Source organism: Gracilinanus agilis, chromosome 4 (assembly GCF_016433145.1).
Source record: "Gracilinanus agilis isolate LMUSP501 chromosome 4, AgileGrace, whole genome shotgun sequence".
NCBI lineage: Eukaryota > Metazoa > Chordata > Mammalia > Didelphimorphia > Didelphidae > Gracilinanus > Gracilinanus agilis.
Window position 1 is genome coordinate 766,559 of NC_058133.1, and position 23,289 is coordinate 789,847.

Below are 23,289 nucleotides of genomic sequence, written 5' to 3' on the forward strand. Positions count from 1 at the left end.
TCTAAGATGGAAATGATTGAACCTTGCTGTCACGGTCAAGGATGCCTCCCAGACTTGCTGGCACCCTGCTTCCCCACTCACGATGCCGTTCTCGGCTCCTTCGGGCCACTCGTTCCACTCTGGGAGTGATTTGCTCAGCTCCCAGGCTCCTGGGCTAGTTGAGCCTCTTGTCCTGAATCCTCTCCGCCTCCCAGGCTTCAGGCTTTCCCAGCAATCCTGGGCCACGAGGTGTTTTTCTTGCCCCACAGCCTTTTAGAATCCCTGTGGGCCACCAGTACCTGGCAAGGGGCGGACAAGCCCCCACCCCCGACTTCTTCACAGACCCACCCAAGCTCCCGTGCTCGGCCCATTGCTGGAGCCCAGAGTGAGCCTCTTCTGTGAGGGATGCTGCCCATGGGCACCTGCGGTGCCCTGGAGCCTCCTTTCTGGCCATGCTCGGGGCCTCTGACAGGACACTTCCTTTGGACTTAGGCCTCGTTGTCAGCAGTGAAGAGGAGCAGACGGCCAGGCCTGAGAAGAGAGCCCTCACGGGGCATCCCCTGTGCGGAGCAAGCTGCTGCCGAGCGAGGGCGCAGTTGGGGTGTACTCTGTCTCCCTCCCTCTCCCTTCCTTTTTCTCTCTCTGTCTCTGTCTCCCCTCTAAGGCAGGAGTGTGGGGTCGGCAGGCAGGGTTAAGTGACTTGCCCAGGGTCACCCAGCTAAGAAGGGTCTTAGTCCTGGCCCTCTAGCTGCCCCTGGATTCCCCTCTCTTGAGGGGCTGCCTCAGTGGCTGCAGCCTCTGCTCTGAGCCTTCCCTGGTCTTTCCTGTTTCCCAGAGGAGCCCCAGGAGAGGCCTCTCTCTTTTTTCTGGTTCTGAAGCCTTTCGCCTTTCTTCGTTCCTCGGGAAGCTTGAGGCTGCTGACAGGAAGGCCGCCATCACTTCAGCACTCTGCTGCCCCCGGAGTCTTCATCTGTTCAGCATTGCAGACTTGGAAGTAACTGGCCTTTTGCCCCGGCCGGCTCTGTGGGCCCTGGAGGCTCGCCTTCCTGTGTTCAGGTCTGACCTCACACGCTCAGCCGCCCGACTGTCGGGGTCAGACCGGGATGGGCCTGGCTGCTCCCAGGGCCTTGTCGCCCAGAAGTGACTCGGTAAAGCCCCTCAAACAGAAAAGCACTCCCGGCTCCTGGACTCCCTCCTGGCTCTCCCGGATTGCTCACGGTGCTTCCTTCCAGGCGCTCCGTGGTGCAGCCTGTGGCCTCCTGGCCCGCCCTCCCGCAGGCTCTTCCCGCTGGCTATCGCTATGCAGCCTCAGCTTCTGGCAGGCCTCAGGGACCAGGGTTTTTCTCAGGGTCCCTGCCAAGCTGCCGGCGGTTTCTGAAGGGTTGCCGTTCACTTGTTTGGGCTGCGTCGGACTCTCGGTGACCCGTTGGGGGGTGTTCTTGGCAGAGATCCTGGAGGAGGGTTGGCCGTGTCCTTCTCCCGCTCCTTTGACAGGTGAAGGCACTTGGCAGGGTCACCCGGCGAGGAAGGCTGTCCTCAGGGCCACCTTGTTGATCGTGTCCAGAGTGAGCAAACGCTCCGTGCCCATTGTGTGCCAGGCACTGCCCTCGTCACTGGGATACACAAAGAGGCAGGCCCTGCCCTTCAGGAGCTTACCCCGTAATGGGGACAGACGAGCACAAGCTGGCAGTGGGGGGCACAATGGGCGGCTGTCAGGAGCTGGTGGGGGTGGGGAGCTGTGCGTGTGCCTCTCCCTCTGGGCCTCTTCTTCCCATGTGGCGACCCGGCCTGCTCGGAGGCTGTGGCCAACCCATTTCCCAGCATCTCTTCCCCAGGCCTCGGGGCCCTTTTATTCACTGATCGATTGATTGATTTTTAATTTTTATTTTGAAATATCTTTCCATGTTTCGTGATTCATGTTCTCTCCCTCCCCTCGTCCCTCGTCCCTCTCAGAGCCGACGAGCAGTTCCACCGGGTGGTACAAATGCCATCCACATTCCTCATTTGGGGTTTGGAGCGATCTTTTGAAGCCTAAGCCCAGAGCACGTCCCCAGGCACACACGGGTTCTTCTTTTGCGTTTCTGCTCCCACAGTTCTTTCCCAGCAGCCTCTCGGGAGCGTCCTGGCTCGACGCGTTGCTGCCGGTAGCCAAGCTGGTACGTTGGATCGTTGCGCAGCGTTTCTTTTCCGTGTCCTCCTGGCTCTGCCCCCTCCACGCTGCATCAGCGACCCCAAAAGGCGTGCCGGACTCCGTTGACTTCACGTGACAAAGGAGGGCCCTCCAGGCCAGCGTTTGAGGAGCTCAACACGGCTCGGCCGGGTCCTTCACGTGATTATTGAGCGCTGCCGCGTGTTTTCAACTCCATTGGAGAGCCGGGAGTTTCAGGCTCTCTTCTCCTTCACAAAGCCGGCGGCAGCCGTGCGCCCGGGAGCATTGTTGGTCTGCAGGCAGCTGGGACTCTTGTCTCGTTGGGCTTTGATTTCCCAGAACCCCAGAAGGGCGCTTCCGTTTCTCTTAGCGGTGGGGGGAGGGGGGTGGAGTCGTTCTTACTAGCTGGGCCGTCCTGGGCTGTGGACCACAAGGACGTTCTTTCCGTGCTGCATTTGGGTGGCGATTTCAAGGCCTCCTTGTCCTGTTTTGTCTTGGGTCCTTCTGAACGGGCGGAGCCCCCCGGCACCTTCCCCTCCTCTTGACTCTGTGAACTTTCCTGCTTCAGCCCTCATTCTTGGCTCGCTGCTTGGTCCCCCTTGTACAAGCCGGAATCGTTGCCGCTTGTTTCTTCAGGCAAACTTGAGCGTGGTTCTGGGCTTTGGACGAGCCGAGGGGACGCCCAGACTAGAGACCCCTTTTGCTAAGCCCCATTCTTGAAACTGAACTTTTTTTGTCTTTCTTCCTGCCCGTAGAGAAGGCAGTAGCTTGCCCGGGTCTGCACTCCTGCACCTGAAGCTGCCAGTGCTCGATATTTTTGAGATTTCCTCTCCGCCTTCCATTGAAAAGGTTTTCTAGGGCTCTCCTTGTGGGAGCAGCTGAGATAGGTTGGCACTTTGGGACTGGCCTGTAGTCAGTGGGAAGTCCCACGTGGTGACTGGTGGCCTGCCTGAGCTCCCCAGTGGCTTCTCCTGAGGGACGACGCTCCTGGGCATTTGGCCAGATTGAGGGTATCTGCTTAAAAACAAGAGCAACAGAATCCACTCTCCTTTCTGCTAGCATCAGGAGGACTTCAGACACCACCTGGGTGGCCCCGAGCAGATCCTGTCACCCAGTCTGCCTTAGTTTCCTCATCTGTCAAATGGGCCAGAAAGGAAATGGCCGGTGCTCCAGGCTCTTGGCCACAGCTAACTGTCAGCTGAGTCGGTTTAGCTAGGAGGGACGATCTCCTGCCTAGATCGATGTTTCTTCCCAAGCAGTTCTGTCGAGCCCCTCCCCAGCGCCTCTGGGACATCGTTTTGTCAAATTTCTTCACCCTGTTAGGGCGCCGCTCACACCCGTGCCAAAAGCTGAGCGCGTGGTGGGAGGCTTGGCTCTGGGGAGGCAGCGGGCCTGCCTTTGAGTATCCACGCTGCGACGTGAGCTGAAGAAGCGGCTCCGGGGCTCGGGGCTCTAGTTCCGAACAGTGCCTGCGGGATGGTAGCCCCAATGGAATTGTCTTCCTTTTCTTGGCCTTGCGCTGCCCCAGGATCCACGGAGCGCCGTTGGACAGCAGTGAGCGTCCCTGAGCTCTCGTGGCCTGGCCTGGCCGGAAGAGAAAGGCACGAGAGTGTCGCATCCTGGCCATCCTCTCCTTTGGGCTTCGACGGCGGCCAAGTACAGCCCATGTTTCTACCCAAAGGCCCGAGCTCCTTATTTTGAGGGCTGCTCTCTGCGTTCTGTGCTGGGCGCCTGTCCCGTCGCCCGCAAATATCTCAAGGGAGAAAGGGCAAGACGGGACCCGTGGGCTCGTGGAGAGAGCTTCAGATGAGGAGGCGCGAGACTTGGCCTGTGCCCTAGGCCTGCCGTTTGCTTCTGCTAAGCCCTCACGGGCTTGGGGCACATCTGGAAAAGGCTGCCCCGCCCCGGGCCTTCCAGGTGGGACGAGTTCTTGACCAGCGTGTGGTGAACACAAACAGAGCCTCCAGCGATCCTGGGCATGGCGAGGGCCACAGCCCGAGTGCCCGATTTTCTGCAGCTCTCTGAGGTGTGGGAGAGGACCAGAGGAACTCGATCCAGGAGGAGGCAGATCTTGAATCCGGGGCTTCCTGGCTCTCCCACCAGCCGTTCACCACCCAGCCTTGCTTCTTGGAGTATGTGGTGGCCACGTCGTCCACTTCCTCGATATTGCTTTTGGAGCCAGAGCAAGCAATCCTTCGGTGATGCCAGTCCTCGGGCCTCATGGTAGGCCTCTGGGCTCTCGTTCCCATCAGAGCACCTGCAGGCACGACTTTAAAAATCGGATTCCTTTCCAGAGTCACCGTTAGCGGGAAGTTTTAAAAAATGATTTCTTAAATTTTGTACTTTGCTTAGCGTAACCTCTGGGCAGTCAGTGGTGCAGGAAACAGCGCGTCTGGTCTAGAGGCAGGAAGACTCGGCTCTGGGAGTTCAAATCTGACCTCGAGACGGGAGGTCCTGCCTTCACATTTGGACTCGGGTGCTTCCTAGCTGTGTGACCCTGGCCAGGTCACGTCACCCCCATTGCTTGGGGCAGATGCTGTTAACTGGGAAGAGTCTTGGGTGTATCTGACTGCATTTATTTAGGTTTGCACTTTTCCCCCAAGATTCAAAATATTCACTAGTGACATTGATAATCATCCATGCAGTATTTTGTGCCAAGGGATAGATAGGCCTTTTACAAAATGGCAAAAGGTGGTATTGAATAAAGGCCTGGCAGTGGGAGATGAGTTCCCTTGGGGAAGGAGCAGAGAGAAGTCTGGTTCGGATGGCCAGTTTGTCGAGGGAGGGAAGGGAATGATCCGTAACGAGACTGGCAGAGACTTAGGAACTGAGTTGTGAAGGGCTGTCCGAGCTAAATGGAGGACTTGGTTGGATTTCTGAAGTAACAGGGAGCCAGTGCAGTTCATTGAGCAGGGGGCTGCGCCTGCTTCTCCTTCATCTTGGTGTCTTAATGACTCCAGAGCTTCTCTGTGGTCCCGAGTGGCTCGTCTCCTCTGTTAGGCCGAGCTCATCTTGAGCACAAGGAGAGTCGTCCCGCACTCAGTATGGTGGGTGGACTTGAGGGTGGCCTTCATGGATGCTTGTTGATTGACTTGTGCTGTTGAGAATCGTATTGTAGAAGGTAGGTCGGAACGGGAGACAAATGGGAGGTTATTTCAGGAGTTCCCTTGAGAGATGAAGTGGCCGGACCCTGGGCGAGGGGGCGAAGAGGCAACAAATGATGCGGTTAATTTGGTCGGGTTGAATTTCAGACGTCTCTTGCGCCTCCACGTGTTTAAAAAGGGTTTGACTCCCATTTTGGTCCTAGTTTTCTAGGCCGCTGTCGGCGGAGTTATGGCCAATGTGGATTTTATAGGGCTAGCCTGGCCGTAGGTGAGGGCCCTGAGCTCCAGTTCAACGGGGGGCCTCCCCGGGACGGGCTCTGCCTGAAGCCCGAAGGTTACTTTAAAATCCACACGGAGCCGACTAGTCAAATAGGTTCATCTTTTTTCCTTCAGGTCTTTCGCATTTAAAATCATAGAAATAAAAATACATAAAAATTAAATAATTGGGACTCATCGAGCCCTTCTCTTTGGCTATTTCACTGGGTCCGTGGCTTCACCGATGTGGCACCTCTAACGTGGCGCCCGTTTTGTGGTCCATTTTAAGATCTTGTCTCGTATCTGTCAGTCTTGCCCATTTAATGCCATCCCAGACTTCAGGGAGGGGTTTCACTCCATCTCCTGGGGCTGTGCATGGGCCGTCTGTTGGATTGTAACTTCGTGCCTCTTCTCCCCTGAAGTTTAGCTGAATTTAGGGTTAGGGTTATGCTAAGCATCTTGGGAAGGTTTCTCTTAGGTGCTGTGTTCCGATCTCTCCCCCCAAGCCAGGTTGGGGATGCCGGGAGGTGAGATGTTCAAAGGGAACTCCTTTGGGAAACGTCGGCTCTTTCTGGCTTGAGGTCGGTAAAGGCTCAAAGTCAAGAAGACTTTGCTTCAAATTCCATTTGTGACCCCAACAGGCCACAGGCTTCCGGGCGAGACCTTCACCCCTCAACGCCTCAGGCTGCGCTTGGGGGCTGTAATTTAAGAGAAAGGGGCCGACCTGCTTTGGCAGGGGGAGTTTGCTCCCTCATCGGGGAATTCCCTACCAAAGAGCTCCCGGGACTGGCCTCACATAAGGCTGCACTTACAAGCGAACCTCTTGTACTAACTGGTGCGGCAGGACGGAGCTGGCTCGCCAAGCCGAATCTAAACAGTTCCTGTGTCTTTAACGCTTACTAGTTTGCTTTGGATCGAGCGTTTGGTTCCCGTTTTGTTTTGATTCCCCTGAACGAAACGGTGCATTTGAGGAGGTTCTTCTGTCACCCAAGACAAGGAATATTTGGGTCCTTTAGCCAGGCCTTCACTGCTGTTAGCCTTCACGCTGCTGGAGTGGCATCAGCTTCCCCCGGATGATGATGCATCTTTGGCATCACGGCCTCATTTTCAGCTCGTGCCTGTGCCTGGAAGCCAACCGAAAGAGGCTCCCTTAATGCTCTTCAGCTCCGCTTCTTGACAACTTCTGCTTTCCGTCTGGCCGAAGAAGGTTTTCGTATGCCTCAACGTTTCCCCGGGCACTCGAGGGACGCTTCAGATTGCTCTTCTGCACCCTCGTGTGCACACGGACGCGCCGGCATGTCTGTGTGTGCCCGGCGCCCTCCGTCTTTTAGGCCCTTGACCACCTGACGAGTTGCAGCTCCCCCTTGGACACATGTTCCCCTCCTGCCTGTGTAGGAGGTTTGCCCTCGGACCTTTGACAGAAGCGGTTTTTCTCTCTCGAATCACTTGGTCAGGTTCCTTCTGGCAGATTATAAGCCGAGAGAGAAGGAAATGATAGCAGACGGGGAAATAGAGTCCGACGGTCCTGCTGGTTCTCAGATGAGTCATTGAGGGGGAGCCAGTGGGCCCGGTTGTGGGTCTCCCCTGGGCAGAGAGACTGAGTTCCCTTGTACAGCTGGCTGAAGAGGGACAGCCCAATGGCCAGTGGACACAGAAATCCATTCCCTGGCGGGGGCCCGAGCGTGCACGAGGGGCACGGGACTGGAGAGTCGACAGAAGAGAGTGGCGTTCTCTCTCCACCACCGCTTGAGGTTGGACTGTTTCCTTGTGCCCTACAGAGACCCAGTGGATAGAGTCGCTGGGCCTGCAGACTTCAGATCTGGCCGCAGACACTTCCTCAGTTTCCTCAACTGTCAGGTGAACCGGAGACGGAGACGGCAGCCTCCTCCAGGACTTTTTGGAGCTGGGAAGGAAGACCTCGTCCTCTCCTTTTTTGGATAAGGAGAATGTGGCCCAAGCAGGCCATGGATATGGAGTTTCCTGCCATCCTCGAGTAGGCTTGTAGACTCCAGACTCATTCCAGTGTTCTCCCATCTTAGCCTCGTGCCAAACCAAGCAGGTGGGCCTACTGGACTGTAGTAATCAATTGCTGCCACCAGCACAGCGGGCCGCCTCCAGGGATGGGAGGGCCTCGCGGCGTTCTGCCATTTTCTCTCCAACCATCCGATCGTGGCCAGGAGCGCTTCTGACCCTGGCCAGCCGGTGATTTAGCAGGGACGGTCTTTGAGTAGGTCAAGTGACGGAAGGCAGTGAAGCTCGACTGTCACCCAGAGCCCGAGCAGCCAGCGTGTTGCGTCTTGTTGACTTGGCCTGGGCCTCCCGGTATGGGAATTGAAAAGCATCACTGCCAAGGGGCTGGCCACCTGCCCCTTTGTTCAAAGGCCCAGTGGGACTCACCTGGGTGTCAAAGGGCCATGCTGGACGTCGGGCTCTTCTGGGGGAGGAGTGGCAAGGCAGAGGTGCCCGTACCCCTAGGGGAGCAGCGGGTCCTTAGCGTGAGGGATTCAGGGATACTTGGGAGTCATTCCCAGGGCCATTTGCCTCCACTCCTGGGAGTAGTGCAGCTGTTAGCCAGTGGGGCACCAGGAAAGCGTTCTGGTCTAAGAAGAGACCATCATCCCAAATCTGGGCATCACCCCCTCGTTACTGGGAGGGCACGTCTCAGAGCGTCCACAGAAAGGTGGCTGAGCTCCGGCGCCCGAGCCAGAGAGGCCCGAGTTTGAGGCCTGCCTCCAGGATTTCATGAGCTCTCTCTCCTCCATTTTCTCATCTGCAAAATGGGGACAGTAACAGACACATCTAACATCTAAGTCAACACTGGGGCCCAAGAGCGAGAGCGCACGTTGTCCTCCGCGTTGGGAGAAAGGCTGGGTTGAAGGCCGAAACCCTGGACTGGAAGGCTGGCCCTGTCTCTTGCTGTCCAAGTGACCCGGAGCACGTCCCTCGTCTGGGCCCTCGTTTCATCTCTTGAAAACGAGAGGAATTGGCTCGCTCGCCTCTCCTGGCTCTTCCTGCTCTCTCTGCAGCCATCTAATACAGAGGGGCAGGCATTCAGCCCCCAGAGGAGGCCGAGGCGGAGGCCGCAGAGGTGGGCTTAGCATCTTGGGTGTGGAAGGTCACATGACAGAGGTTCTTTCTTTTCTTCCTTTGTTTCTCCAATTGTGTGTCAAAACAGTTTCATTTTTCAAAAGATTCTGAGGCGGCCGGTGCCCTCATAGGGATTTTACGGGTGCAGTCGTGGCAGGCGCTTTTCTGGCTTGATCCTTTTGTAGAAGGAAAGCTGAAAAGGAAAAAAATGCAGAAAAAGGCGGGAAAAGTTTGCTGGCCTCTAATTCGGACACCGTCAGGCGCTTCTGATCACGAGGCCTTCGGGATAGTTTTGGCTCTCGTATTTCCAAGGCCAGCCAAGTTATTCCCAGTTCAGGGGACCTGTTGGCACTGCGTTGCTGCCCCTGTACAGGGTTCTTCTGCTTTCAGTCATGGACTCAGCCGCTCCTCAGCGGACGAGCATCCCCTCACTTCCAGGTCCTCGTCCCCACCCCCCAAGAGCTGCAGAGGTCCCGCCCCTTCTCCGGTTTTTATCTCCGGGACACAGCCCTGGGCGTTGGCATCGCCGGGCCCACAGCGGTCCAGACTGCTCGCCACAATGGCGGACTTAGTGTCTCCATTTTCCGCATCCCCCGCAAGTTTCGTCATTTTCCTTTTCTGTCATGACAGCCGGTCTGACGGATGCGGGCTGCTCCCCGAGAGTTCTTTGAACGGGCGTTTCTCTGATTAACAGTGATTTAGAGCATCTTTTTTCAGAGGACTCGAGAGCTCGATTACTTTGACAACCGACTGTTCATATCCTTTGAATGATTGTGTTCTTGGACATTCCTCTCACCGCTGTGCCTTTTGCACCTTTACGATTATTATCCTCCATCCGGTTCCTCCCTCTTTAGTTTCTGATCTCTCCCCGTCTCGTATCTCCTTCCTAGAGAGAGTCTTCTCTGCCCAGTCGCTTGTGTTTGCTCCTCGTTCACGGGCTCCCCTTCCTGACGCCTCCGTCTTCCCCTTTTACGTGCTACTTATGTGGAGAATTTACCTCCTTCTGCCTCTCCCTTCCTCTCCTCCCAGTGCATTTCTCTTTCTCCTGCCTTAATTTAATTGTTCAACTCTAGCACCCTGTCCTGTTCCTCTCACGCCCCGCCCTCTAACCATGATCAAGTTCTTCGGGGTTGCGAGAATCGTCTCCCCGTGGAAGGACGTAAACAGTTGAACCTTATTCTGTGTCTTTTGATTTCTCTTTCCGGTGTACCTTTTCATGCTTCCCTTGAATCTCAGGCTTGAATTGAAGCTCCCATTCAGCTTTGGTCTTTTGAACAGGAATGATTTTCTTGAGTTCCCCCCCCCCCCCCAACATCATACTCAGTTTTGCTAGGAAAGTGATTCTCGATGGAAGTCGCAGCTCCTCCTTTGCCCTCTGGAAAGCTCATCCTCCAGGCCCTCCAGGCCTTTCATGTGGAAGATGCCGAGTCTTGTGCTGTCCTGACGGTAACTCGGGGATGTTTGAATTGTTCTGGACTGCTTGCAGTATTTTCTTCTTGACTCGCGAGTTGTGGAATGAGACTACGATGTTCCTGGGAGTTGGCTTTTGGGGTCTCTTTCAGAAGAAGCTCGTTGCTGGATTCTTTCAGTTCTCCCGGCTCTAGAATTTTGGAGCACTTTTCCTTGTTCATTTCTTTGTTGTTTTAATAGTTTCTCTCTTTTAACTTTTCCTTTTCCTTCACATTAAACCTATTTCTTTGTTATTCATTTTCGTAAGTGGATGATCTTCTAAAACCCAAACTCCACATCCCGTACCCAGAGACGAGTGATAAATCACATGCTTTCATCTGCTTTTGTACTCCAACAGCTCTTTTCTGGTGGTGGAGCATCTTTCTCATAAGTCTCTCAGAATCGTCCGGGATCGTCATATTGCTGAGAGTAGGGAAGCCTGTCACGTTTAACTGTGTCGTCGTATTGGATAGGATCTCCTGGTTCTGCTTATTTGTCGCTGCGTCACTTCATGGAGGTCTTTCTGGTTTTCTTAGAGCACCATATAGTACTCCATCACCGTCATATACCACCGTTTGTTCAGCCATTTCCCAGTGGAGGGACAACCCTTTAGTATCCAATTCTTTGCCACCACAAAAAGCACAGCTAGAAATATTTTCGTACAAGTAGGTCCTTTCCCTTAAAAAAAAAAAATCACTTTGGGATACAGACCCAGTAGTGGTATTACTGGATCGAAGGGCAGGCATTCTTTTACAGCCCTGTGAGCATATTCTGAATTGCCCTCTAGAAGGGTTGGATCCATTCACAGCTCCACCAGCAATGCACCAGTGTCCCAATTTTGCCACGTCCCTTCCAAAATCTGTCATTTTCCTTTATTGTCATGTTGGCCAATCTGCTAGGTGTGAGGCGACTTGCATTTCTCCAATCAAGAGGGATTGAGAACATTTTTCCCCACAATTATTGGTAGTTTGGATTTCTTCATCTGAAAACTGCCTGTTCATATCCTTTGACCATTTATCAATTGGAGAATGACCTGACCTGGATTCTTATAAAATTGACTTAGTTCTTTACATGTTTGAGAAATGAGACCTTTATCAGAGAAATTTGTTACAGATTTTTTTCCCACTTTGTTGCTTCCCTTCTAGTCTTGGTTGCATTGGTTTTGTTTGTACCAACCTTTTAGATTTAATATGTTCAAAATTATTCATGTAACATCTTGTCATGTTCTTTGTCTCGTCTGCTCTTAAATTCTCCCCTTTCCCATAGATCTGACAGGTAGTCTGGGCTCCCCTAATTGACTTAGAATGTCCCTTTCTGGGCGAGATGTGGGTTCTTGTCCTAAAAGCTGAGGTCTTTGAGTTTATCGAATTCTAGATTGTCGAGGAAGACTTTGCTGCTGATTCAGCTGCCCCCAAGCCTGTTGCCTCAGCGAGGCCTAGCTCGACATGCTGTTTTGGACTCCACTTTCACTGCAGGGCATTAGATCTTTCAGACCAACCTTCTAAGTTGTTTGGGGCTGAAAATTATTGTACCCCACGTTTTTGTGGCTTTGCTTTGCGGTATTATGGTGTAGTTTTTTGGGAGATAATTTGGTAGAGATCAGGTGGGTCCATGTACCTTCTTCACCATCTTGGCTCCGCCCTCGGGGGCCCAGAGTTTGAAAGTTCAGAGTCGTAGCAGTCAGATAACTGTGGATAGAGAGCTAGGTCTAGAGATGTGTGACCCTGGACCATTCACCTTACCTCCATTGCCTAATCTTTGCTGCTCTTTTGCCTTGGAACCAACATTTAGTATTGATTCTAAGACAGAAGGGCTAAGAGTTTTAGGGGAAAAAAAAAGAAATTTCACAGTGGCCTAAGAAGGAAGGCCGAGAACAACCAAGAAGTGGGCTTGCTTTCTTTGTCTGTTGGTTCCTTCTTTTATCTAATCTCTGGTTGATTGATTGCCATATTGGGGAAAAGAAGACAGAAGAAGGCCTTGAGGTGGAGAGTCGGCGGGGAACGGCCTCGTGTGGTGGCCTTTGTTTGCTCACGCAGAGCCATCCTTGAACTTGAAAGGTGGAACCAAAGGGAGGAAGCAAAGCTAAGTAGAGACAGAGTAGCAGCATCCAGGACTACTACAGCTCTATCCTTGGACACCAAAAGGGCTAACAGAGGGGATTGAGCCATTTAGGATACTGGAAGATTGTGGGGAACAGGGGGGCTGCCACAGTCCTTGAGAAGGGCCCAGAGGCCAGGCCACAGCATGATTTGAACACTGGACATTTTTAGAATGCTTTGTAAACATCTGGAAAATCCCCACAAGCCACTGATGCCTTCCTAAAAAGTAGGTCATGTCAGGCTAATCTCATCTCCTTTTCCCCCAGGATTATTAGCCTGGCAAATCAGGGAATGATGGAGCGCCAGCTTTTAGGCCCTGGGGAGAGGGCCACGTGTCCAGCCCCGAGGCTCCGAGCGGCTTAGCGGCCCAGCCAGGAGGTTTGTTCTCCAACTCCTCTGGGCTTTGACATTTATCCAGTCCCTCCTCTTCAGCTTAATCTTGTGGGTTTCAACAGAACCTTTCAGCAGGTTAAAATGATCTTGTTTTCCTTCTCTTTCTTCATAGCCGACCCAGATTCGTGCCCGGCCCATTTTCAGGGCCTTCTCTAGGAGTCGCAGGAATATCCCCGGGTCAGGGCCAAGTGGTAGATGGGCCGGTGGCTTGGATTTGCAGGGCTCCCAACCAGGTGCCATCAGCCAGCAGTCGCTGTTCAGCAGCTCGCCTTGCACAGGAACTGAGGCCTAATGAGGCCCTCGTCTCCAACAGAACCGTGAGAAAAGGAAGGGAAAGGCAGCCGAGCTGCTCCTGGGCTCTCCTGAAAGCCCTTCCCTTTGTCTGCCTAGAAAACAGCTCTAAGCCCTTGGGGGACGTTGAAGCTGTGGAACCTCTTCCCAACACTCTCCATGGAAAGACGGTTCTGGTGCTCTGGTTACTGAGAACCAGGCCTAAGGAGACTGGCTGAATGCGTCCGCCTCTCGCTGGGGAGAGATTATACGGCGGGTCCGGCGAGGCCTTCCAGATGGAGTCACCGTCTACTTGGCTGTAGTTGGCGGCTTCTTGGGGAGTTCACATTTTTGCTTGTTTTTCCATTTCGCAGATTGTGTCTTCTGTTTTGGGGTCACCTTCCTCTGTAAAGCTATTCTTCAGTGCAGATAGCCATCCCTCTTAGCGAGAAGGACGGGAGAGGGGAAACTAGGGCACACGTAGCCAACTCATCAGCCCCGTCAGCTCAGCGCTCCTCTTGCCAAGGAACTTAGGCAATGCCCAGCTTTGGTCTCCACCTCTTTGATATGCTTCTGCTATTCAGAGGCTTTGTGGGGAGGCCAGTGAGATGGGGGGGGGGCAGAGCTGAAGAAACGAGGGTTCAAAGGCTCATGGACAGCTCGGGGGTCCTGCCCCTGTAGCGCAGGTTCTTTCGGCTTGAAGGGCATTGCAGGAAGGGAAATGCGCTCTGCTTTGCTCTGGGAATCGGCTCTTAGTAAGCTGCGGCTGAGATCATCAGTTCCTGAGATTCCCAGGTCAGGGGAGAAGAGAAAAAGTAGGTGAAAGTTTGGCCTCCAGTTGAGCCCGTCCCCCCTCATCTCTGTGAACGGGCGGGCTGTGGGCCAGGAAATGAAGTGGACACAGTGGCTAGGGAGGCGGGTTTCCTTAGGCGCTCCTTTGCGAAGAGAAGTCCTCGCAGAACCGTCTGTCTGGCCAGCAGAGAGCTTTTTAGCTTAGCTCGGTTTGTTGTTCAGGCGGTCAGTCATTGTGCTGTGTCTGATGCTCGCCGACCCCCCGGCCCGCAGCAGGCTGGGCTCCTCCTCCTTTAGCCTTCCATCCTTGCCGGCACGAGGGCCTTTCCCAGGGATCCCGCTCCTTCCACTGAACAGGCCCATTGAGTTCTCTCTCCAGCCCCCCAATTCAGAAGTGTGGCTCTTGGGGCCCTTGGCTTGCCGTTTGTTAGGCCGACTCTCCCAGCCATGCATCACGACTGGAAAACCAGAGCCGAGGGCTTTGTTTTTTTTTGAAGTTTCAGCTTTTCCACTTCCTCCTCAGGAGGCTTCTCTGCCCTTCGAGTGGCAGCAGCTGCCCGAGGTGGTTGGTGTTCCTCCCGGCTTTCTGGCTTCACCAGGCGGGCATTTCATGGGATAACAGTGTCTAGCCTAGTTGCATTCCTTTCCCAGGCTTAAACTGGTGTCTTGTTCCATGTTGGATCCTCACCGTTGCTTCTGGTTTCTCAGGAGACAAGGAAGGGGCCCTGGGCCTCCCGTCTCTCTGAGGCCCTGCCACGCATTGGGGTCCACAGGCGGGGAAGCAGAGGCCCACGGTGTTCTGGAGCTCCCACTCTTTCTCTGGGACCCGGCGAATGGCACCACTTTGGTCTCTAGTCCATCCGCCTCTCGTAATCCCGGGCTCCTGTCTCGCCGAAGCCCAGCTTGCTGAATCTTGGGCTTGACCCTGCTGGCGTGTGACACAAGCACAGAGGCTGCCAATTTGGACCCTCGTCGGCACTGTGTTTTCATTTGGGTGGTTTATTTATTTTGCCTTTCTTGGTAAACCCAGCATTCCGCATGGTGCCTGCCCTCATCGATCAGTGGCTGGCCCGGCTGACAGCAGGCCTCATGGCCCCGAGTTCCTCGTTTCCTGCACGACAAAGGAGGGCTTTGGTGGAAGTGGCCTGTGTAGATCGATTCTTGTCTAGATCTGGTTTTGGCCTGGCTTCGAGCCCTTCCTCGGGGCCAGCAGGAGGGCCTCGTGCAGCAGCCTCTGAGTCGCCTCCCAAGTGAGGACTTCCAGGGGGACCACACGTCGCTTTGGACACGGGGAGGAAGCGGCGATCCCGGGGGGCTGTCGGGGAGGAGTAGAGGACGCGATGACCGCAGATGACCGCTTTAGCATTCTCTTTGGATCCCGTCCCTCAGGCATCTCCGTGGTGTGCAGAGGGCTGATGTTGTTCCTGTCTTTGCTGCATTTACCTCACAAAAACCTGCTTTTATTTCGTGCCTGCCTGCCACAACTAGGCCATTAACTGGAGGGGGCTTTCCATTGACTCCATGTTTCTGTGAGTGATAGTCCAGGAGATAGTCAGAGAAAACCCTTTATCCCTTTTTTTGTTTCCGTCCAGGCCTGCCTGTCTTGGGTGACGACTCTTCCCCGAGCCGTCGCCCACACTTCTCCGCACCCTCCCTCGACACTAGAAGGGCCGGTGGAGTCCCGGCGCTCTCCTTCTTGTCACACGACTGCCACGTCTTTTCTGGCTGCTGCTTTCGTAGATGGGGCCTTTTGCAGTGCTTCTTTGGTGTCCTTTCCCTGCTGCGACGTAGCCTATTCCCACCCGCCCGTTGCCTCTCTGTTGCCTTTTGGGGGACTCTCACCCTGGGCCGTGATTCCCAGCCATGCGTCAAAACCAGTCAAGGATTAGGGTTTGAAAGGCCCTTTATTCCCCGAGAGCCGTGGCTCATTAGAAGCGCAGGCTAGTAGCAGAGGCCGCTCATTCCGGTCTCCTAACTGCTGTTACGATTAAAAATGATAAAGACATATAGTATAAGAGAAATTAATATTTTAACAGCCATGGCCTTGTTGGTGAAATATCTATGACCGCGCTTGACTATATTTAAATTTACTGCCGGTACGCCGGCCAGCTAACCAGGAAACCCAAGAGGCTTTCTCTAGGCCCTCCTCCGAATTTAAACTGCCCCAGGCGGCCCCACGCCTTAAACCGGAAACCAGAAACCCATTGGAATCGCGGGAAATGTGGTCTCACAGTCCCCACGTGTCCATAGGAAATTTGTGACATCCTTTTAAATGGCATCTCCCCAATGCCAAACATACACTGCATGGATGTTCCTCTGCCGTGCACACTCACTCGCGCTAAATAACCCTGCGGGTTCTCTGCCCGGCTGCCCGCGCTAGTCTGGACCCGAGTGTTCATCCCCAGCCAACCTTGGTGCGAGGAGGAGCTCCAGGGAATCCCAGTCAGCAGTGTCTTTGGGACTTTGCCCCCATGAGGGAATTCTGCCCGGCCTCTGTCCAGTTTGGGGCCTTGCTTCCCGGCCGTCTCTACTGTAGGATCATCAAGCGGTGAACCGGGGGTGATGGAGACACCCTCCCAAATCAGCACTAGCAGATGCTAGATGTCACGTAGGGTCTTGTATTTGTCACCTCCTTGGAGGTTGTGGATGCGGACATGTGAGAAGCAAAGAGGCCCACACCATAGAGGCATGCCAGTCAGTTCATCACTTTACTCAGATAGGAAGGTGGCACTCCCTGATATTCTCAGGCCTTTGGGGTCTTCCTTTCTTTCAGATACCCTGAAAATTGATCCTTCAGGGCCCTCCGGGATGGTTTCTTCTCTCAGTCCATCTGTTTTTCCTCTTTGTTTGCTTCAGAATCGTTTCTGCTTTCCCCAGGTGGACGTTCAAGCCTGGGATGTTGAGACTGGCAGGGCGATAGCTCTGTGGCCCTCCACGTGGAAAGTTTGTTACAGAACTCTTGCTAGCGTTTCCTCTTTTTCCTTCCTTTCTTGCCTCTTCGGGCCCTGCTAATGGACACACTCTGCCGTCTGAGTGACTTGATGAGGAGTTCCTCCGCCGTTTCTCTTTTTTCACCGTTGTGACTTCTTTCAGTTGGGCAGGTTAGACTCGTTCTCCATCGCATCCCGTCTCTTTTTCCAGATCAGTGTTCCTTTTGCTCTTTGGGCCAAGAAGTCAGTTTTCTGACTGCAGCCAATTCAGCAATGATTCTCCATCAGTAACCACTTATTTTCTATAAAATCAAACCCATTTAATTCTTCCGGTAGTTCTTTGGTGCTCGCTAGGTCTAGGATGCTCCGATTCTCCTCCGACAGAAAAGCGAAAAGCTGAGATTTCTAGCCACGAATCGGCCCCCCTTTCTGCACGTTTTCACATTTGCTGAGGAAAAGTAAGCTAGAATTCATCTCTCCATGAAAAGGTCAACCTCCTCCTGAAGTGGCCCACATACACTGTGTGCTCATCGCCCCGGCCTTGTGGGGGCAGCTCGCCTCTGTCTTCCGCGGGTTGCCCAGTTGCTAAATGTCTTCTTCAGATATCACACAAGTCCAATCAACATACTGCATACAGCTCTAGAAATGGCTGCTTAAGACTCGGTAACTTCACAGGGCTGTCGAAGAAAAGTAAGCCGTTTGGCGCGCAGCGACAGCCCCTTCTGCCCCAGCATTTCCGTGGAGTTTTAGGAGTTATTTATCGAATGGCTTAGGGAGGGCCCAGTGTGTTCATTCCTCTCATTCCTATCGCTTTTAGTGGTCTCAGCGTCCTCCTTCCTTCCTGCCCGTCCTTCGGTTTCTGGGGTCGTTTATTGTTCCAGTGTGCCCAACGCGACTCGACCCTTCATGACCCTCCCTGGGGTTTTCTTGGCGGGATGCTGGAATGTTGGCTATTCCCTTCTATAGCTCATTTGACAGATGAGGAAACCGAGGCCAACAGGGTGAGGGGACTTGCCCAGGGTCACCCAGGAAAGAAGCATCCGAGGCTGGACTTAGACTCTCTCCACAGCACCCCCAGCTGCCCATCAGTAGCCGTGGCCTGTCTTGGTGTGACCACGGCCCCTGCCTTCTTCTCATTTGCTCAGTTCAGGAGCTGTTCCTGGCATCATCCTACCTGTGCAGCCCTGGCTCCTGGCACTAGCGGAACCTCAGCTTATGAAAGAAGTGGCTGACTTTCCCCCCAGATCTTTTGGGGGAGGAATGGAAGAGATGAGCGGGAAGCGCTTTTACCCTGTGCCAAGTGAACGGGGCTATCCAGAGAGAACAAGGCTCCCCAGTGGACAAGCTTAGGCCTGGGTGGGAGGAGACAAGAGGTCCTGTTTGAGTCTCGGAAGTCTGGGGCCACTTGTTGGCCCTTTCCTAAAGGGAGGAGTTAGGCCATTTAGGCGCCAGGCTGGTCTTGGGAGCAGGGGAGCTGGCCAGACCCTGGCTAGGGCAGGGTGGAAGCATGGGCTCAAAGCTTGGCCCATGCCCAGACTGATGGCCCGAACCCTTGTTCCTCCATCACTCAGCGCATCTTGTTTTCATTGTGGCTGACTCTCCTGTGGGATTAATCTTCATTTTTGGTGAATGACATTCTCTGTTGCTCAGCGTGTCTCTCCCTCGGCTCTCCACAGTTTGGCCCCAGCCTACACTTCAGGCTTCATCTTCCACCCCTCTCTCTGACTTGGTTCCCCAAACCAGTCCTGGACTCTCCTGGGTCTCGTCTTTGCTCCCTTCTCGTATACTTTCTGCCCTTTCAGAGTCTCGCCATCTTTTCCCTGAAACTCCAGTTTCCTTCCTCTGTAATTCCATGGTGTGAGGTAGAAGAGATCTGTGTGTGATCTCGGTGGAAGGCTCAGAGCTCCCTAAGGGGGGGAAGTTCGGACATTCCGGGGCCTTCTCCAGAGACTTGCGTGTGGCTGGTGCGCAGTAAAGGTGGGAGTGAAAAGGAGAACTCCCCTTTGTAGGCCCCTGGGGAGGTGGCCCCGTGGCCCCGTGGCTCTGGAAGCTGCGATGGCGTCCGAGGCTGCCCACCTTGATCCATCGATCAAGCTAGAGACAGGGAGAGTGCAGCGCGCCTTCCCTTGAGGAGGGCTCGCTGGATCGAGGAGAGGAACAGAGAATCCGGCTCACGGAACAGCGTCCATCTGGGCGGCACGTTCTTCAGGAAAGGCCTGGGCCTCCGACTTTGATTTCGGAGGGTGTCCCTTGAGCACTCAGTTCAGGACTGTTTCCACCCTGTGGGTAGGGGGCAGCTTAGACACCCTGAGCTAGAGGAGGGCTAGATGGCCCTGGCTGGGCGAAGGAAAATACAAAGTGTGTTGGGCTGCGGGGGAGCTCTTCTCCCAGACCCGTGCCCTGTGGGGTCCTGCCCTCTTCGGGCTTCTCTCGCCTCCTCTCTGAAGCGATTGCCAAGGCGCCCACAGGCCAGGCAGGGCTAGGCTGAAGCAAGGAATGACTGCTTATTCCTTTGGTAGAGCTGTGTTCCTTCCTTGTCACCATTCCTGCCTCCTTTAAAAACCGGGTAAAAACCAGAAGGTGGCCAGGAAGGCGGCTTTGCTTTCTCTCCTTGGCGTTTTCTGACCAGGCGCCACGTTAAAAAGGCAAAGGAAGGCCTCCTTTATCCCGGGGGAAGGTTCGCCTGAGCTCTTTTGGGTGACTTCGAAAAAGATGGTGGTTTGCACTCGCTTTTATTTGTCGTTGCCGGTACACTTGGTGAGATGTCTCCCTTTGTCTCTGTAGTTATCAGAGACTGTTACAGACGATCGCCGTGCTCGAGGCCCAGCGCACTCAAGCGGTCCAAGACCTTGAAAGTTTAGGCAGACACCAGAGAGAAGCCCTGAAAAACCCCATTGGATTTGTGGAAAAACTCCAGAAGAAGGTACTGAATGGGTGTGTTCAAGCTTTCTGGGGGTCTGTGGTCTGGTGTGTTCTGTTGGGTGTGGGTCGTGCCCTTTGGAGAAAACTTTCTCTCCTGCTCCTCCTCTTTTCCCTGCCCCCGGGCCCTTGGGGACACGCAGGCTTGGCCTTGTCCACTTCCTTTACTTCTCCTTTTCTGATGCCAAACTTTCTGGAGGAGTCCCGTCCCTAGCGTGTCCCTCCTGGCTGGAGCGGCGTCCTGGGCCCGTCATAAAGAACGAGGCGGGCTGTTCGGGACTGACTCTACTAAGCCCCGTGGAGGGAAGGAACTTGGTCTGCCTAGACAGCTGGCCTGCTCGAGTCCTGAAGGCACGCACAGGGCCAGAACGTTGCTCCCTCCATGCCCCCTCGTCCGGCAGGTGATGCCCGTTCAGATAGACAGACAGGCGCATACAGTTGAGTCAGTGAGGGCGTGCCACAACGTGCAGGGCACCGGGCCTGGCGTCAGGAAGCCCGAGGCCAGGCTTAGTCTCAGACCCTCATGAGCAGTGCCTTCCCTGCTGCTGGCCTCAGTTTCCTTCACTGTAAAACGGAGATCATAATAGCACCTACGCCCGGGGCTGTGACGAAGGGCAGATTTGTCACGGCTGAGCTCAGCATAGCGCCTGGCACACCAGGACTAGGCCTCCCGGGCCTTTGGGCACATCTCCGATTATTGTTGTGGTCCTAGACTGGTCATCCTATTCCTTCTTACTCCTCTTTACATGCGCGTTCCGTAGGCCCAGGTTAGTCTCGGGGTAGGGTGGGAGGGGGGTGGCATGTGGGCCGGCTGTGCTGTGGAGCGCAGGCCTTGGTGTTAGAAGGCCTCCTTGGCTGAGGGAGCGCCACTCGAGCTGCCCGATTGCCAGGAATCGGAGAAACGGGGCAGCATCTCCGGACTAAGGATGCCGAGGAGTGTGGGTGTGCGGCCTCAGGGGCTGCAGGGTCTCTGCAGGACAGCCGGGCCGAGGCCTCCTGGCACCGAATTCAGGCGTCGTTGGCTCTGCCTCCTGCTTGTTGAGATGGCTCTGGGTAGGAGACAAGGAGGAGTACTGTGCCTGGCCCCCGTGGGCCACACCGAGGGCTCCGTCTGTTGGCCAGAGGGAGGCCCTGCTTCCTTTCTAAATGATGGCTTGGGAAATTGGTAGGTTGGTGAAAAGGGAGATCCCGGGATCCAGAGACCTCTTGTTAGCCACATCTGCACTGCAGTATGGTCAGAGCAGACAGATCCCTCTCTGCATCTGAAATCCCAATCGCCATCTTCAGCGGGAGGGAGGGTCGGCCTGACTCAGCCAATGCCTCCCGCCGGTCATTGAGTCCGAGACGGCAGACAGAAACCAGCCTCCATTTGGGGTGGGGGTGGCCTCGTAGGACATTGGAGGGGGGGCCCAGCTCCCTCACTGGCGGAAGGCAGGCCAGCGGGGACCAGCAGCACATCAGCATTAGGAGGAGTCCGGAGCGTGGCGTTCCCCGTACCCGGCAGCGTGCAGACATGGCCGAGTGCTAGGAGACCGGGCCGGGCATACGCCCGCCTGTAGGCACGGCACGGGGAAGGCGCTCCAGACTCTCCCAGATGGCCTTTGTAAGGTTTGGTATTTGGGGCCGGATTCCAAGTGTGCTGATGCAGCGAGGGGGCCAGGCGGAGGGAGGCTTGGCATCCCGACGCCCATCGAGTTCGTTGGAGTTGTTCGGCCACGCGTTGGGGAGGCCCTTAGATGGGACCTTTTCTTCTCTTTTTACTCTGGGCGTGCACAACCGACTGCTTCCTTTCCTGGCACGGTTTCCAGCTTCTGGGAGAGCCTCTGCCGCCGCCCCCGTGGCGAAAGGCGGCAGAGGCCCGAAGCCTTGCTGAGACTGAGCTGTCGCGTGTTTAAAGATGCAGTCCATGCGACGTGGATCTTTTGACATTAAATTTTGTTTCTCGTTTTGATTTCTCCCCCAGACTGATATAGGGCTTCCATTTCCACAGAGAGTTGTCCAGTTACCGGAGATCGCGTGGGACCAATACACCAACAGCCTCGGGAACTTCGAGAGGGAGTTTAAGAACCGCAAGCGCAATACGAGGAGGGTGAAGTTGGTTTTCGATAAAGGTAAGCCGTAGTGAAGATCGGCGCCGTTGCACGTAGAAAGCGCACTAGCAGGGCTTGGTTAAGTAATTCGGTTCTCTGATGTCGTTTGTAGTGGGTTTACCTGCCAGACCAAAAAGTCCTTTGGATCCAAAGAAGGACGGGGAGACATTTTCCTATTCGGTGTTGCCTTTAAGCGATGGTCCAGAAGGTTCAAACAGCCGTCCCCAGGTAAGCCATGGATGTTGTTTGTAATCGTGTTCTATTTCCCCTGATTACACGTTAAAGCGCTTTATTAACAGCCGTTTAACAGTGTTTAAGCTCCAAATTCGTGCCCTCCTTCTGCTCGCCCTCCTGCCCCCGAGACAGCAAGCAGCCTGGGCCAGCCTGCAGAAGGTTTTTCCGTGCTAGTCGTCTTGTGGAAGAGATTTCAAAGAGAAGGAAGGAGGAGGTGGACCGGAGCCCGTTTTGGTCTGCGTTCAGCCGCCGTCTGTCCTTGCTCTGAAGGCGGGTGGCCTTTTTCATCGGAGTCTCTGGGCTTGTGTCAGGCCTCCCCAGTGAGGAGGGCCTCATTCACAGCTGCCACGGCGTGCAGGGTCCTTCTGGTCGTGCCCGCTTCACTTGGCATCAGCCTTTCCTGAAATCCTCCTGCTCTCACCTACTCGAACACAACCGCATTCCGTCGCCATCCTCGAGCACAGTCTTTTCAGCCGTTCATCCCCGTCATTTCCGGTTCTTCGCCCCCACGGACAGTCGCCGCCAGGAATCTTGTCGTCCCGACGGGTCCTTTCCCCATCTCTGATCTGTGTGGGATGCGCCCTCCAGAATGGTCGGCTCTGCTCACGGCTCCCCAGTTGCTGAGATTGTTGAGGAAGCATTTAGAAGCGATTCCATCGGATTAGCTCTTTTTCTCCCTTGTCGGATTAGCGTTACAGTGAGAACACTTTTCATTTGGCCGCTTCCAGTGTGATTAGTCTCTTCTCCGGTCAGAAGGCTTTGGGGGTTTCCCACCGCCTAAGAAGTTTGGACTTTGGGGTCTGTCTTTCTAGGCTCTCTGAGCTTCCAGACTTGTCCGCAGTGGGCCAAGGGGAGGCTGCCTCAGTCCTCCTTTAGAGGCCTCTGGTTCCATTCCCAAGGACTCCATGCTCTCTGCCTTTGCTCGTTACAAGCCAGGAACGGGCCGCATCCCTCATTCCTTCCTGGGCCTTGAAGCCAGGCCTTTTTTCACATCCGTAACACAGCCTGGAGTGAGCCACCACCCAGTGGGTCTTTTGTGCCATTCCGTGCCTCCCCTTGCACTGTTTTTTTATTTCATGAGAAGAAACTGTAAACTACTAGCGGGTGCCTTTGCTGTGTGCGATCCCGAGTTTCCCCGGATTGAATGAGGGGTTCTTCTGGCTTTTCTCTCTGGCTCTCCGGGACGACTCGACTGTGTTCCATCCGTTCTGAGCTCTGCCCTCGTGTTTCTCTCTCTCCAGATGATAAGAGGACGCCTCTGCGACGAGACCAAACCGGAGACGTTTAACCAGCTCTGGACCGTGGAAGAACAGGTAGGTAATGGCGAGGCCCCGAGCCTTGGCGGTGAGGACGTCCTGCTAAGGGAACCTTGACCAGGGCAAGCTCCTGCCTAGCAGCCACTAACTCCTGGGCTCCTGCGTTTTCTTTAGAAAAAGCTAGAACAGCTCCTCCTGAAGTACCCCCCAGAGGAGGTGGAATCTCGGCGCTGGCAGAAGATAGCCGACGAGCTGGGCAACCGGACGGCCAAGCAGGTAACGT

The 23,289-nt window shown here is 54.7% G+C and overlaps 1 protein-coding gene across 2 annotated transcripts in view; it reads left to right on the forward strand.

The window, feature by feature from the left end:
* Positions 1-23,289, forward strand: part of ZZZ3 (zinc finger ZZ-type containing 3) — a 68,855-nt gene that overhangs the window by 37,513 nt on the left and 8,053 nt on the right. The window contains exons 4-8 of one of the 2 annotated variants that reach the window (XM_044671864.1): positions 19,292-19,430; positions 21,390-21,537; positions 21,629-21,744; positions 22,992-23,063; positions 23,181-23,282. In XM_044671864.1, coding sequence (XP_044527799.1) covers positions 19,292-19,430; positions 21,390-21,537; positions 21,629-21,744; positions 22,992-23,063; positions 23,181-23,282 — 577 coding nt within the window. The remainder of the gene's footprint in view (positions 1-19,291; positions 19,431-21,389; positions 21,538-21,628; positions 21,745-22,991; positions 23,064-23,180; positions 23,283-23,289) is intronic. The other variant, XM_044671865.1, reaches the window with a different exon arrangement.